The following is a 16563-nucleotide window of genomic DNA, read 5'->3' on the forward strand; positions in this document are numbered from 1 at the left end:
AAAGTTTTCACTCTGCCTCCCAGCACAACTCTGGAACACTTTTAAAGAGGTAAGAAAAAAATTATCCAATATTCTCCATTTCAACTTGCTTTTCTCTCATGGGACCTCAGTTCCAGCTCAGCACACCCCAATCATCCCTCTAACACTCCAGCACTCTCCAGTTTCCCCAACACTGCCTCCCAAGTCCATCCCTATTGTCCTCTGGGGACAGATTCAAGTTGCTGTTTTTATCTGAGAAACCCATTCTGGGATTAGGCCCAATATATCCTAGAGACCATTTTACCCACTGCATTCTCATTGACCTCTGAGCCCGTCAATGTTACTGAACAAGAATGTGCAAAAGCTCTCTTTGGGGCCTTCCCACAATGATTACATCCTGTGAAAAAATCAGGATACCTTCCCCATAAAACCTGCTGAAGTCTAACCCTCAAATTCTTTCAGCAGTACTGGTATATGTGTGTGTGTTTATAAAGGTCAAGGTTAAAGAGGTATAGGGAGGGGTCAATGAAAAACATTTTGATGCACAGAAATTCTATTCTCTGTGATCAAAACAATAAACTGTATTGCGGTACCTTAAGGACAAAAAAACTTATAGTGGCTTAAGCTTTCAGGAGCCAGATCCCACTTCGTCAGATGCATGAAGTGTTACTCTCAGTTACTTAAATATATAAATACACCCACACAGAAGTACAAACAGAAGGGAAAGGGATGGGAGAGTAAGAAGTTTTTGGTTGCAACAGACCAGCAAGGTTGCTACTCTGGAATTAAGTACCACAAACTGTTTGGCTTTTAAAACTATTACTCACCATGAGCTTTCAACAGAGGGTGGGCTAAAGAAACAAGCACTCTATTCTAATCTCTGGTCCAGCTCCTCTTCACTTCCAACGCTGACCCCCTTTCTTGAGCTGTTGATTCCCATCTGGCTGGGCATTTATTTAGGCTTAGATCCTATGAATGAGTCCTGTGCACACTAGACAGCCTCCAGTTCAAAGTGTGGTTCTTTTTGCACTAGCACTTCTATTATATTTCCACAAGGGCTCACTGAAAAAACAGGGTTGCACTTAGGTAGTACCTTATTCAACATGGTTTTCAGGGTAAAAGCTTTCCCGAGTGAAAGCTCCCTTTGTCAGACACTTTCAATATATCTGATGTAGGGAGTTTTGACTCTTGAAAGCTTCTACCCTGAAAATCTTGTTGCTCTCTAAGGTGCTACTGAATTTGAATCTAGATTTCCTGCTGCAAACCGAAATTGTTATTCATTAAGTGGTCTTCTGTGCAGTCACTACTGGGTACTGTGCAGGCTGGCCTGAACCCCATGTAGGACAACAAAGAAACCACAATGATGAACCACTGATCTTGCACAAATGGAAACATGAGCACAAGAGGAAGTGTGCTCCACTGCACGGGCTACCTAGCATGCATGGAACTCATTATCAGGATCCAAGCCTTAGATATTTATACCTCACCAATGGGGACTCAAAGGAGCTTACACTATTATTCTCCCCTCCTCTCTTTTATCCTAATAACAAAACTGCCCTGTGAGATGGGTTAGGAAGAGAAAGAGCAGCAGGCCCAAGATAACCCAGAGAGCTTCCATGTCAGAGTGGAGATTCAAACCTGGGTCCCCCTACGGCTGCCAAGCTCCCACCCGTAGCTCCCACTTCCCAATGCCTCCCAAGTGGTGATGGGAGAAAATACCCCTCCCCCCAAAAAGCCATTGGCCCAATGGCGTGACACCACTTCTGGGGGAGGGGACACACCTGGTAGTGATGTTGGTTCTCCCTAGGAATCACTGGAAACTCTATACTTTTATCACAGAGTTTCCAGCAATTCCTAGAGAGGCAAGATGCCACTTCTGCGTTTTTCCCAGAAGTGACATCACGCTGTCACTCCCCCATGTCCCCACCCTGCCCCCAGCCTCCAGCTGCCAGGCTGTCACTAGCAATCCTAGCTGCCCTAGATCCTAGTCTGACATTCTAATCACTGAATGCATCCAATACACACCATTGTAGCTCACATGCAGTCTTCTAGATTCAATGCTACTTACCTAAGTCTTGGACAGTTTTGCCCTAAAGCATTCAAGATGGCATCGGTGATGTTGGAGCAGCCAGAGGCACACAGAGATTGCAGCTTGTGGCATCCCCTGCATATTGTAATGAGGCCATCGTCTGTAATTTGCTATTGGGGGAGGGAGAGAAGTCAACGTCATCAGTAAGAAGAGCTTTTTTTATTGCGTTTGCAGAGGAGCTGGGTCCAAAATAAAGTGCTATGTCCAAAAGAAAATATTTGTACACCAAATATATAGATAGATCCAGCTAACTTTCAATCCCTTTTGGCAACGAAGCAATGGTTTGTTGGAAACTGCCATGTGAAAAGCAGGATGCCAACTGCATACAGCCTCTCAAATTCAGTTCCTTTTTTGGGCTAAACATTTCATTTTTGGCAGGGACCACAAATTGGTACACAGGATGTTATCTTGCAGGATAAAAATGTGCTTCCTGATCCAACTTAAAACACACACACACACACACACACAAGCAACTGTATTTTTAAGACATGCAAAAATTAAGCTTGGAGAGAAAACAAAACAAAACATTCCAACCTGAAAAGGACCAATTTTTCCCAGCCTGTCCTGCAAATAAACCTGGAAAGGCCTCCTGCACAAGGTCAAATCTAGGCCAGATGTCTTGGCCACACTAAATGTCAGCACCAGAGCTGTTTTGGAGACTTCCCCACGATATCTAAATAATACCTACAGTATGGGCCGGTCTCATTTTAAAAATACCTGCTCCATGTGTGTGTGTGGGGGGGAAGAGTCTGGCAAGGTTTTGGTAGGGTTGACGGTGGAGGCTAGTAGGCTTTGGGCAGTTCAGGGGCCACCGCCTAATGGATGTGGGGGCCAAAATACCCAGCAGTTGGTGAGCATGTAGGTGGGGCTGGACTAGACAACTTTCTGTGGTTCTAATTTACTCAGAACAATGGTGACACTAAGCAGATAAGGTCAGATATGCAGCTGCCTGCATAAAGTATAGCGGGGCATCCGCTTATTTTTTAGAAGTTTCAATGAATGTTCGGGGGCCGTGTCCTAAGGCAGTTCTAGATGGTTTTAATTTCTAAAAAGAAACTGCCAGGGATCAAGCTTTATGGAAGCCTTGCTCCTTAATTCTAATTGTAGGGGCTGACAGGAAGTGGCTCAGTGGTGAGGGAAATGCACCATAGCATACACTTCCTATCCTTTCTTTTAAAGAAGGGGGAGAACCAAACATGGTGTGAGGGGACTTGTTGGTTGGATTACAACATCTAGGCCAGCATTTGGGGTGTTTTTTCTTCCCACCCCACTGGTTAAAATAGACCTTGCGGCCCATCTAATCCAATCACTGCTCAGGTGAGCTGCATTTTAGAAGAAGCTTTACCACTTAAGCCAGTACAGTTGCCTTTCTAGTTGTGATGCTATTTGACTGATTCCCTGATACCCTCCCCTATTTCTCTTTTCTCCAGCATGGATTCATTTGCTTCTTCTCAGTGGCCCTAGTTTGAAAGGAACAGATTCAAATAAAATAAAAAATACAGAGAAAATGAAGTACAACAGCTCAAATAAGGACACCTGCCAGATTCTCCAAAATAAATCTACAAAACAATCCTCAGCTTTAATTTCTGGTCTCATTTGCGATATTTTTATGACAAGTTCTGCATGTGTGACAGGGACACATGGGTTGATTACTTACCAAGCAGGTCTGCAGGTTCAAAGTCACCAGTTCAGGACAGTGTGCACCAATGTATTTGAGGGCTTCATCCTCCAGCTAGAATACAAATTTACAAAGGGTGGGGTGAGGAAAAACCACAGAAAGAAGCAACGTGTTAATAGCCAAGACAAGCTGGGGCTTTGACCAAGGGCCCGAATGTGGGCAACAGAGATAATGTGGGCTCTAACAGCTTCAGCTACAGCCACCGCACCTTCAAAGCCACAAAAGGCCATAAAAGCCTCCAGCCAGGATGATGCCTACCCAGGAGAAGGAGAGGAGAGAAGATACCAGGCCATTACTAGGCTGCCTCATTGTACCATGCTCTCAACCCTGAGAACTCCAGCAGAGGTACTCTGGGTGGTGTGGCAGTCCTTGACTGAGTCTTCAAAATACTTGGTTTTATCACGAAGACATATAAAAACATCAGTTTCATTACTAAAGAGTGATGCCTCTGAGCCTTCTGGGATTGGGATGTGTGAATTTTGTTGGCTTATTTCTAGCGTAACAATTTCTCTGTTTCAAGTGAGGATGCTTTGACGGTTTTAAAGCATCACGTTTTTGAAATGGCAAAAAATGAGTGGTTTCTGCTACTAAAAATGTTGCAGATATCCTTGAATCCAGGAGAACAGATGGCAAATAACTTGATAACCAGGGCCATATTTCCACCAATATTTTCCCCCCACAAAATTCCACAAATAAGGCAACAGCTTAAGCTATTTTTAAAATTAATCTGGATTCTAAAATTAAGTACAGATTTAAAACTCTTAACTGGGGCTCCTTTCTTTGCGGGTTGCAGAGATGCTCTCTGGGCAACGGCAGACCTGCTTTTCCTTCCCTGCCCCCTCCCCTTTAAAGATTTACACACAGCAGTCCACCAAAGGAGGTACACATGCAAGCAACCTTCTGTATGTGAGCAGACACAAGCAGATACAATCTGGCCCTGTGCCCTCTAAAGGATGCTAATCTACAATGCTGACCTATCCCCTACTGAACTAATTGCAGTATATATGCCATTAAAGGTTTATGAATGAATGAACTAATTGAAGTCTCCTGCAACAACTAAACGAAAACATTTTTGGAGAAATCCGTCTTGAAGAAAAGAAGAAGAGTTGGCTTTTATATGCCGACTTTCTCTGCCACTTAAGGGAGAATCAAACCGTCTTACAATCGCCTTCCCTTCCCCTCCCCAAAAAAGACACCCTGTGAGGTAGGTGGGGCTGAGAGCGTGACTTGCCCAAGGTCACCCAGCTGGTTTTGTGTGTAGGAGTGAGGAAACAAATCCAGTTCACCAGATTAGCCTCCGCTGCTCATGTGGAGGAGTGGGGAATCAAACCTGGTTCTCCAGATCAGAGTCCACCACTCCAAACTACCACTCTTAACCACTACACAATGCTGGCTCCAGCGGTCATGTGGCCATTGGCTCGTGGGTCATGGATCTGGCAGTGGGAGTTGCAGTACTTCTTTTCATTAAATGAAAGTGCTGTGGTCGGTGATGCAACAGAAGAAGAAGAGTTGGTTTTTATATGCCGACTTTCTCTGCCAATTAAGGGAGACTCAAATTGGCTTACAATAACCTTCCCCTCCCACAACAGACACCCTGTGAGATAGGTGGGGCTGAGAGTGTGACTTGCCTAAGGTCACCCAGCTGGCTTCATGTGGAGGAGTGGGGAAACAAATCCAGTTCACCAGATTAGCCTCCATCGCTCATGTGGAGGAGTGGGGAATCAAACCCAGTTTTCCAGAGCAGAGTCCACCGCTCCAAACCACCGCTCTTAACCACTACACCACGCTGGTGTAGTGCATTTGGGCTAAGCCCAGCATAGCTTAGTGGTTGAAGTCTCAGACTAGGAACTGGGAGACCCAGGTTCGAATCCCTTCTCTGCCATGGAAGCTAGTTTGGTGACCTTGGGCCAGTCACATTCTCTCAACCTAATTCACAAGGTTAACATTCCTTCTCTCCTCCAAAGTGAATGTGTGTGCATCAAGTGCCATCAAGTAGCTTCTGACCTATAGCAACCCTATGAATTAATAACCTCCAAAATGTCCACTGTTCTCCAATTATTTGTTTCCAGTGTGCCCCATGGCGCAGAGTGGTAAGCTGCAGAACTGCAGTCAAAAGCTCAGCTTACGACCAGAGTTCAATCCCGACGGAAGTCAGTTTCAGGTAGCAGGCTCAAGGTTGACTCAGCCTTCCCTCCTTTTGAGGTCAGTAAAACGAGTACCCATCTTGCTGGGGGTAAAGTGCAGATGACTGAAGATGCAATGGACAACCACCCCATAAACATAGTGTGCCTAATAAACGTCATGATGTGACGTCACCCCATGGGACAGTAATGACCTGGTGCTTGCACAGGGGACCACCTTGACCTTTAATGTGATGTATTACAGCCCAGGCTCCCACTGCCTTTCTTCAAAGTTAAAGTTTTCTAAATTCAACCACCCTTGCTTGCCCTGGAGAGGAGTACCTGTGTGCAGCCTTTAAGAAACAGGGCTTTGAGTCCACCGCACCCTCTCACCAAAGCCTGGATGCCATCTTTTGTCACTTGGTCACACCAGGAGATGTTGAGCTGCTCCAGCAGAGGGCACCCCTCGCTAGTGAGGTGAAAGTAGAAGGGGGGGGGGAGAGGAGAGAAAAAAGCAGGCAGAGAAGTCAGAGACAAAAATCTGTCTTTCAGAAGGGAGTTTTAACCCCCTGCCTGCCAGTCATTTACTCAAGCGTGTGAATAACTGATCAGAGCGGCTGCCAAATGGAAGCCACTTCTAGAATGACTGGCAGGTGGTGGGTGTGAGGTGGTCAGAACGCCCACTGGAAAACCCTGCTAGGAGAAAGGAACAGGCCTGTTTGTGTACCCTCCACACTGGCCATGTCTTCAATAGATCCTGGAGGCAGGGGAGGGGAGGAAAAAGACACTGAAAACCATGGCTGGTGAACAGAGTTCCTATCTGGATGGATGAAAGGCAACTGACACCTCCACCAGGCCCATTAATTCCCCAGGTTTTGTTGACTTTGCCTGACCCCAACTAAAATGAGAAGTCTTCTTCCTCTTCTCCTAAGGGTGACCTTTCAGACTGAGAGCCCAAGGGAATATTAGGGGTCATTTTCAGCTTCCTTGAATCCACTAAGTGAGACCAATTGGGAAAGAGCAAGGCACCCCTTTCCCTAAATTCCATCTCTGGGTGGCCTTTCTGCCAATGGTCACCGAAGAGCTGAAACAAAGCAAGATTAAATGAAAGGACGTGTGCACGTCCATTACAAAAGTAACATTTTTAAAAATCAACACTAGGACTATATATTTAGCAATCCAAGGTTAAAGGGTGTCATCAAGAGTTGTAAATCACTCACCTCAGTGCTTTGAGGGACAGGTTGGTTATTGAAGTGCAGGAAGCCAGATCAAGATGCCGGAGTTTGGAGCAGAACTTGCTAAGGCTTGTACATGTACTAAAGGAGAAGGGAACACGCAGAGATGCAGTGTTATGACTGCGCAAATTTTCACAGCAGTCAACAGAAGGAACAAATGTACCAGCCATTTTCATTGCTTTGGGGAATGTGACATGTATAATTTTTTCTTTTTAACACAAACTAAGAGGTGCATTTGGGAGACAGAAGCAACAACAGCAAGGGGAAAAAATGAGTGAACAAAGAAGCAGACTACCCAGATGCTTTTATTAACTCTGTTCATGCATACATCAACATTTTAAAACGTCTAAAAAAAACACTTGTTTCCTGCTCTGGCTGTGTTCTAGAACATCCAAACCGATTCTCAGGACAGTGGAAACCTACACTTTTCATTTTATTTATATTACCCTTAACACAACATGTTGCTGTGTGTGTGTGTATCTGTGCAAGCTACACAGCCCTCAAGGCTCTTCTCTCCTGCTTGTCCAAAATTTATTTAATTTTTAGTTTTTATTTTATTCCATTTATACCCAGCCTTCCCCTGACACAAATCAGGCTCAAGGTGGCACATAATAATTTACAAGTTTCAAAATCACACATCATACACTTACAACAAAACCATTTCTGATTAGATAAAACTCCTCCCATTTAAAACACAATATTCTATTCCATTATCTCTTATGGCGCCCTCTATGATCGTGGTCAGATGTGGCATACAGGACCATTATGAACAGGGCTTTTTCTTCTCTAACTTTCTCAATCGCACACAGACAAACCCCCTCCCCCCCAAAAGGTGGTGGGAAGAGATGTGTTTCTGTGGCTAGAAAGCTTCAGGGGCACAAGAAGAATCTCTAATCTGCTCATCTGCCTTTGAGATGGTAGAAGGTTTGTGTCCCTCTCACTGACTGAAAGCTCCAAGTAATTAGTCCTGGGCAGGAACACAACCCAGTGATAATTACTTTCTATCAAGGAATAAAGAGAACACTGTCCATATGCATGATCCCCAAACAACCCTTCCTCTCCCCACAAGTAGGAACCACCACTTCTGCTCTTATACCTACACACACCAGTTCTTCCTTCAATGGAATACTCTACCCTGCAATATTGAAGTTATTTTAAAAATTTCCATCAAATTCCCGGCCACTTACGCATCTGTGATCTTGGTGCAGCCATTTAGGTTCAACACTTCAATATTTCTGCAGTTCTGTGCAAATGTCCTTCAGAGCAGAGAGAAAATACACTGCTTTTCACACTTATTAACATAACATGCATTTTATATCCATGGCATCTGATTTTCAAAACGCTTCCACTCACTGGGGGGGCAACGCACGCATTGAGCTCCTGTTGTTAAGTACAGCAGATCAGCAACGAAGCTCAGCGGGTGACCTGAGACCTGTCACTATCTCTCAGCCTAACGTACCTCACAGGGCTACTGTGAGGATAAAATGGGGGGGGGGGGGGAGAGACCACCATGCACACTGCCCTGATATCCTTGGGAAAAGGGTAAGATAAAAATAGAATAGAAATATTCAAGACTGTTTCATCACTGTACTACAGTAGTCCATGCTCTGCTCACGACCGGAGTTTGATCCCGACAGATGTCGGTTTCAGGTAGCCAGTTCAAGGTTGACTCAGCGTTCCATCCTTCTGAGGTTGATAAAATGAGTACCCACCTTAAATTGATGGTTAAGTTTTGGCTATACTGTTGTACGTGAGACTCTTTTCAGTGAGTATGGAGTTTTATGTACTATTATTATTATTACTATGATCATGCCAATAAAGGTGACAAACTGAGTACCCAGCTTGCTGGGGGTAAAGGGAAGATGACTGGGGAAGGTACTGGTAAACCACCCCATAAACAAAGTCTGCCTAGTAAATGTTGGGATGTGACATCACCCCATGGGTCAGGAATGATCCGGTGCTTGCACAGGGGACCTTTAACTTTTTACAGAAGTCCAGTGGCACCTTAAAGACAACAACATTTATTTCAATATGAGTTTTCATGAGACACCGTTCAGTTCTTCACATAGGTATAGGAAGGAAAATCGTAATGATAAATCTTATGAGGAAGCCATAACACTCAAATTGAAATAACGCTGTTAGTCTTTAAGGAACCACTGGACTTTTATTTAATCTTCTACGACAGACAAACACGGCTACCCCTTTGCAATTACCACCATATTGTCAACACTAAGCTCTTTTTCCTTGAGGGAGAATCTTTGCTGTTCCCAAATAATGTACCCATGTAAGTTCACAACAAATTCACAACATCAATTACTACAATAATGAGATATTATTAAAATTATCAGTGATCACATATATCCAGTATCTGAAGTGACAAAAGCAGATTTCTTATTTCAGCATTATGCAATCTTTTCTTCATCATCCTCACAAGAATGTCACGAAATTGCTTTTTTCCAGTCACCATTTACAACTGGGTAACTAAGCCTAGATGACAGGCTGCAATTTAAGTTTAGACAACAGTCCAGTTCAGAGTCAAACCATGGTTTGGCCATTAGGATATTGTTGATTGCTTACTTCCAGGTTTGTAGCAATCAGTTCGCCACGACATCCAAATTGGACCCTGTGTACTGTAGAAACTGTACAAACCTCAGCTGGAAATAGGTTTGGAGAAACACCACTGCTATTGCCATCCAGAAAGTGGAAGAGTGATGAGTGCACACCAGAGAGAGAGGAAGGAGGCAACTTGGGATTCTGGAATCTGGTTTGGTCATGCTGTCTGAATTGGCCCTCTATGTATCCCCCACCCACCCAAAACTCATTTGTGATAGATAAAATCCTCTCCAAATTAATTGTGGGAAGGCTGAAGTTGCATGTCTACTTCTGAAAATTACTGAAGCCCCTCTCTAGGAACTCACCGTTAGAGAGCCAGGTGCTACAGATTAGGAAGTTTCTTTCCCTGTTGCAGTGGCCCTGAGGGCAATTCTTCCCAACTTCATAAGTAATATGAGCAACAACTCAGAAAGGAATAGAGCCAGCTAGGGAAATGCCTTTGCACAATACAGTGGGCACAGAATGATAGAAATCTCAGTGTTGACTCAATGGGAAGAGGTGACCACTGGGAGAGACAGCCAGTCGTGCTCTTAGAGAACTGGACTGGAAAGCTTGCCTGACAGAACAGAGAAAATGTAAACATCCTTGGGCCTAGAGAGGCTAGCTGGACACAGGTCAGGATGAAACAGTTTACTCTTCTGGCACAAAAGCCGTCCTCAAAAGCTCAGTTTAGAACTGTACACTGGGACCTTTCCCCCCTCAGAGGCCTAGAAAAAAATCACCAGCCAGTAAAGGGGGCTTGAGGTAGTTAAGAGGAGTGTTAATACTCTCACCTCCTTAAGGAAAGGTTCCTCATACTCTTTCCCCACCTGCCATCAGAGGCAGAGCTATACTGAACAGCAAAACAAACTTTTTGGCCCAATCAGACTTCCTGCCAAAAAACGGTATGGCCAATAAAATATTTCCCCAGGACCACGGGATTCTTTGCACACGGTATGCAAATGAGGCCGGTGGGGTATAGCAGGGAACAAACAGGTATCGAGCAAGGAAGTTTCTCTACTGGTCCCCCTGGATTGACAGATGTTAGGTCAATGAGACAGATGGCCAGAATGCTTACACATGCTTTGCTCATCTCAGTCCAATGGAGTTTGTGGCTCCACTGAAAACCTGCAAAGGATGTAGACTCTTTTCTGCCCAAAAACACAAAGGTGCAGACAGAGTGATTTAGTCTGAGCAAGTCTGCCATGTGCTCAAAGTGAATGACCTGCTTATCTACATACCTGCAGTGGTGTGATTGCTGGAGTCCAGCAATTGGGTTGGATCCAACCAGCTTTTCTCCTGGTAACAAAGGGAGGAAGGGGTCTCTTTTGACCACTAAAATGGTGCATGAGATGACTGAACCTTCATAGGCAAAAGCCATATGAGAAGGGGGCTGTAGTAGGGTGGGGCAAGACTGAGCAAAAATGGTTGATGGATCCAACCAATTATGCACAATGCTGTCAAGGAAGGCCACGGCTACAATGGTATGTCACAATGCCATTCACAAGAACCATTTGGATGGAGGCAATATAAGGGAGAGTGGCTTAGGAGCAGCCTTGCTTCATTGGTGGCCTTCCTTGTACTCTGCAAACTATGCCTAAATTGAGGTATGAACTCGGGTTTCCGACCAACCCTTAAGTGAACATGCTTTGCTGGATATGAAAATAAAATCTTTGTTATGGAAAACAAACAGAAAGGAATTAGAGCTGTTTACCTTAATGCGTTGTCTCCTACGCCTTGGCATCCACGCAAGCTCAGCTTTCGCAAGAAACCCCCACATCTCTTAGAAATATTCTCTACTACGCGCCCCTATAATTAGATCAGAAAGAGGAAGCCACTGATACGATATTCTGAAATAATTAGTGAAACCCACAATGCCTTGCTAAGCTCTCCAAGCAGCCATCCCCTCCCCTCAAATTTCACTTCTTTGGTAAAAGTGTCACGCGCTATCTTTCCTCCCCTATCTTCTTCCTCCCCTTTTTCACCAAATATTGCTGTCCTCCTTCACCTTTCACGTGTCCATCTAAACTTCCACATCATTTGTAGTCTATAAAATACCTGGCATGCAACTGACACAACAAAAAAGTAGATGTAAGACCACTTAACCTAATCCCTGTGCTGTCAAGATTTACCTCTGGTCACCTGAGTGTTCCCACAGCAAGGACACATGAAAAGTTACATTGTCACGCTTGATAGTGTGGATGTGAGCGCCAAGCCATGGAAATCAACTGATTTTGGCCAGGATGACCAAGGACATGCATTCTAATTAGCACAGGTCACAGTTTATTGCCAGGCAGCTTCGCAGCAATGTTTATGTGAACAGAAAGAGTGCAAGATATTTTGGTGCCTGAAGTAGATCACCTAAAGCAGGGGTGGGGAACGTCAGGCCTGGGGGCCGTTTAAGGCCCGCAAAATCATTTGGTCTGGCCCTTCGTGGGTCCTGGCAGATATCTAGCTCAGGAGGATCTAAGGCTGGTGATCCACCCCCTCCCACGGACAGGAATAGCCTCTATTCAAGGAGGATGTGAGTTTGTTTTGCCGAGAAAAGGAACCTTTTTCCCCCCTTGCAGAAGAGTCGTTAGCTATGGAGCTGCTAGGACCGCCCAAGAAACTGTGTTAACCCTTTCCTCCCCCCCGTGCTGCGGAGAAACGTATTCCCTTTGTACTACAAGAGGACTGGGGGCGGAAGTGGCGAAAATGGAGGAGTTAAAGGGGGCAGGGCCAGAATGCGTGGGGGGGGGGAGTTCTTAGCCAGTGTGTCATTTCATCCCTGGAGGCGGAGGAAGCAGGAGCCAGCTGTAGAATCTGGCCCTGACCGGCGTGTGGCTGGACGGCTACACCCAGCTGGTGCAACAAACCATCCTGTGCCACCAGGTGGGCGAGTGCGCCACCGGTTGGAAGCCTGCCTCTTTGCCCACACCAGGGGGGGTCATTTGGGGCAGCTGCCTTCTTGGGTCTTGGTCGGCTAATTTTTAATTGATAATATTGTATGGCCAGTGAATGATGTTATAAATATCCAAATGGCCCTTGGCGGAAAAAAGGTTCCCTACCCCTGGCCTAAAGGACACTCCCCACTCCATCCCAGTGGTAAAAATATAATCATAAACAAAATAATTGATAATGCAAAGGGTGTCTTAATGGCACAGTATTCTTGCAAGGTTATGCTCAATTAACTAATTACCTGAGACTACTAAATGGAGATTCCGTCCAACTCATGCAAACATGCATAAAAGGTTCTCTCCCTAGTATTAACTGTTGTCATGTTAAGGCCCATGCCTGTGCACACGGATGAACACGCACACTTCCATATAGAATGATTTAATGTAGGTTTAGCATCTGCACAGCTGCCACAGCTGTAAAGGCTCCCTGTAGCTAGGAACTAAAAATTAATTATTCTGGTCTCTGGGGAGCGCTGCAAAAGGTTATATAGGTTATTATTAATTTTACACAGTGCCATAATTACGGTTTAACAAGAGAAATGGTTTTTGCACATCACTTAATTATACCTCTATGTCTCTCTGGAAATCAAACAGGTCAATGCGTTGCCAGTTGCTACCATCCAGGGCCAGGACGTTCCATGCCTGTGGAGAAAGGGTGGAGAGAAGGAAAGTCAAATCACTAGTTAAATATGGGGGAGAATGAAAGGCAAATAGCATCTTTGGACAGATTCTGATCCATTCTATTGGTTTCTGATGGGGTGACTCTGCCATGTCAGCCAGCAGAGCCCAGAAAAATAGGACCCAGTCAGGCATCAATGATTTTGGGTGGCAATCAGACTACGGAGAAATTGACTAAATCAATTACTGAATATTCTACTGACTATTTTAGACTTCAGATAAATTAAAAAGAAACTGCAGACAACCTATGTACAGGCATGCATATGCCCCAGTGGAACTTCTGCACTCCTCAAACATGGAAAGCTATGCTTTACACACAGATGCCAAGGCTCTACAACATTCTTTACACAGACCAACAAGATTGCCTACACATTTGCTTTAGTTCAGGCAGCAATGCCCTCTTGGGCCCAGATAGCAGGTTTTCTTTTGAAAGGAGTGGGAGGCAAATTTCCTTATGAAAGTCAAGCAAGGGACACACACACACACACAAGAGCAGTTTGGGTGGATTAGACCATAGCCCATTTAGTAAAGTGCACCCTGTTTTCAACAATGACCAGTGTGATGCCTCCAACAAACCTATAGGCAGTTCCCTATTTAATCCCTGCATCCAAAAGACTTCTTTTCTTTGAGTGCAGAGGTTTCATTAGCTAAGACTCATCCTTCATCTAAACCAGTGGTTCCCAGAGTGGGCAGTACCACCCCCTGGGGGGCGGTGGGATTACCTAGGGGGGCACTAAGAGGCAAGGGCACAGCAGGGGGTTCCAAAGGTGGGCCCCTTCAACTGTGTTGTTAGATAGGGTGGGTGGTGCTGGGTTGAGTTTGTGGGACCAAGGGGGCGGTAGCCCGAAATGTTTGGGAACCACTGACCTAACTAACAGCCATGACCACATCAGATGATATTTTTTCTTTTCTCTGTGTTGAATTTACTGTCAATCAGTTTAATCAGATGAACCCCAAGATCTAACAGTATGAGAGAGTAAAAATATTGATCCCCTTCTCTTGACATCATTCATAATTTTACAGACCTCTTATCATGCCCCCATTTCAGCTGCCTTTCCCCCCCAAAACAAAAAAGGTACAAACACTTTAGCGTTCCTCAAAGGGAAGGTACTTTTAAGTCCTTGAATACTTTGGGTTTTTTTTTTTTTTACCCTTTTGAGTTTGATGGTAACTTTTTTTGACATGGGACAAATACAAAGCTATGGGGCAGCCACATATGGAATACTATGTACAACTGTACATGGGTATTCCACATGTGACTACCCCATAACTTTATAAAAAGTCATTATGCTACTGGTCTTTTTTATCTTCAATACTTTCCCTAATAATCCTGGCCCAATTCATTGCCAGGGATTGGCCATAATGCCAAGATCTCTTTCCTGGATAGTCACAGAAAGTTCAGACCGCACAAGGTCAGGAATTTTCTGGCCTAACATGAAAGACACACAGCCAGAGAACTGGACAGACAACAGACAACACTCAGCACCTCAACTGAGACAAGGCTCCTCCATCTTTGCCTTGGGACAGGATAAGGGCAGCAGCCCTTGGGGGAAGAGAGTAAGGAGCACACAGCTTGGCAACTGTGACCATCTACCTGTTGGCAGCCAGGGGAGTAGGACTTGATGAAAAAGGATGGGGAAAACCAGAAAGGCTTAATGAGAACCCAGACTTGGGTGAGATACCACCCCAGAACGCAGGTATGTTAGAGGAGATGGAAGTGTCCACAAATTAAATGCATTTCATCAAACTTTTTATGCTGCTATGTGGATACTTCTGGATGAGAAGTAGGGTAGAATACATAATCAATGAGTGGTCCTCTAAGCATCTGGCAATGTTGTATTGGAGATGTACAATAAGTGTGACATCACACTTCACCAATACACACCACACTCATCACAAATTGTGACAACCTTGCTTCCTCTTCCTCCTCTTCCCTCATATTGAGGCATGACATATTTTGTGACAGATACACAGACAAGCTGTGATCTCTATGAACATGCAAGAACACCCACTTAGGTGCATCATCCTTTTGTGAAGTTTGAGCCATAAGGGCACGCAGCAGTATTCTTCAGTTACCGATCTCCAGTGTTACAATTCCCTTTCTCATAAGTTCCACCAAAGCCAGGCATCTTTGAGAAAGGATGCAAATTGTTTCTCTTTCAGCAAGCATTTAATGATTGGAATGGTGTGCATATAGACAATAAATAGATACAACGGTATTTTAACTTAGTGTCATTCCCTAATTAATTTAGAAGAACAACAGAAGTCATCTTTTAAAGGTTATAATTTGCCCATGATCTTTAGGGATAAGGGACATTTTAGCAACATGGCTGACAGTACGATAGGCTACACTGATCTTCTGCAAAAATAAATGGCTCCCACTGATTTCCTGAGCAGTGACCTGCAGCTAACCCAGTGTCAGAAAAAGTGAGCAGGTTTTGCTCCTATCTCAACTGTATTCTGAATCACATCTCCATACTGATTTTCACAGATGTCACTGGAAGCTACTGAGTCCTTCTGGAGAACTACAAGGGAGCCTGGAACTGAGCTAAAGGACCTCTGAGCGCTGCACGTATAGAAAGACAGCTCACAACCCCACCAAGATTCTTGTCATATGGGACATGTGCTCATAGTCTAACAAGAGAGACAGGCACACCAACTGTCAACCCATCATTAACCTGAGAGACACACCCAGTGAACTGCCACATGTGTGTGTCTGTGTGAGACAAGAACCAACAAAAATTCTATTGCATATAAAATTCACTTCATATTGACATCTCCCTGATTTTGAAACATGCTGGCCAACTGGAGGTGTCCAAGAGACAAGCAGTTAAAACCTCACCAGTACTGGTATGCAATCATTCTTACCCTGGAGACCTGAGCACAACGGCATAGGGTGACCACATCCAGGAACGAGAATATTCTGTTAACAAACAAACAGATATAAATAACTAAGTGCGGGAACTTTCACACCATTTGCTCCCAAAATTGTTTGCATCGGGGCTCAACTTAAACTGTAGCTCAAAAGAGTTTAGTCTGGTGTTGTTTGCATCGGGGCTCAACTTAAACTGTAGCTCAAAAGAGTTTAGTCTGGTGTTGTTTGTCCATTGCTAGGACTCAACCCTGAAACATTCAGAATAGAACAGTGCTGGCCACTTGACTAGTAAAAAACAACACAGTGAACTGACCAGTCAAATGTTAATTTATAAGATCTATAACAAATATTGATTACTGGAACAACAAACCACATAAC

At 44.5% G+C, this 16563-nt stretch overlaps 1 protein-coding gene across 1 annotated transcript in view; it reads right to left on the minus strand.

Moving 5' to 3' along the window:
* Nucleotides 1–16563, minus strand: part of FBXL20 (F-box and leucine rich repeat protein 20) — a 103053-nt gene that overhangs the window by 18088 nt on the left and 68402 nt on the right. Inside the window, exons 3-10 of the mRNA XM_056863125.1 lie at nucleotides 16179–16233; nucleotides 13200–13274; nucleotides 11408–11502; nucleotides 8289–8357; nucleotides 7087–7182; nucleotides 6209–6335; nucleotides 3726–3800; nucleotides 2048–2178 (exon numbers count right to left, since the gene is read on the minus strand). Of these exons, the coding sequence (XP_056719103.1) occupies nucleotides 2048–2178; nucleotides 3726–3800; nucleotides 6209–6335; nucleotides 7087–7182; nucleotides 8289–8357; nucleotides 11408–11502; nucleotides 13200–13274; nucleotides 16179–16233 (723 nt within the window). The remainder of the gene's footprint in view (nucleotides 1–2047; nucleotides 2179–3725; nucleotides 3801–6208; nucleotides 6336–7086; nucleotides 7183–8288; nucleotides 8358–11407; nucleotides 11503–13199; nucleotides 13275–16178; nucleotides 16234–16563) is intronic.

Source organism: Euleptes europaea, chromosome 18 (genome assembly GCF_029931775.1).
Source record: "Euleptes europaea isolate rEulEur1 chromosome 18, rEulEur1.hap1, whole genome shotgun sequence".
NCBI classification, from domain to species: Eukaryota; Metazoa; Chordata; class Lepidosauria; order Squamata; family Sphaerodactylidae; genus Euleptes; species Euleptes europaea.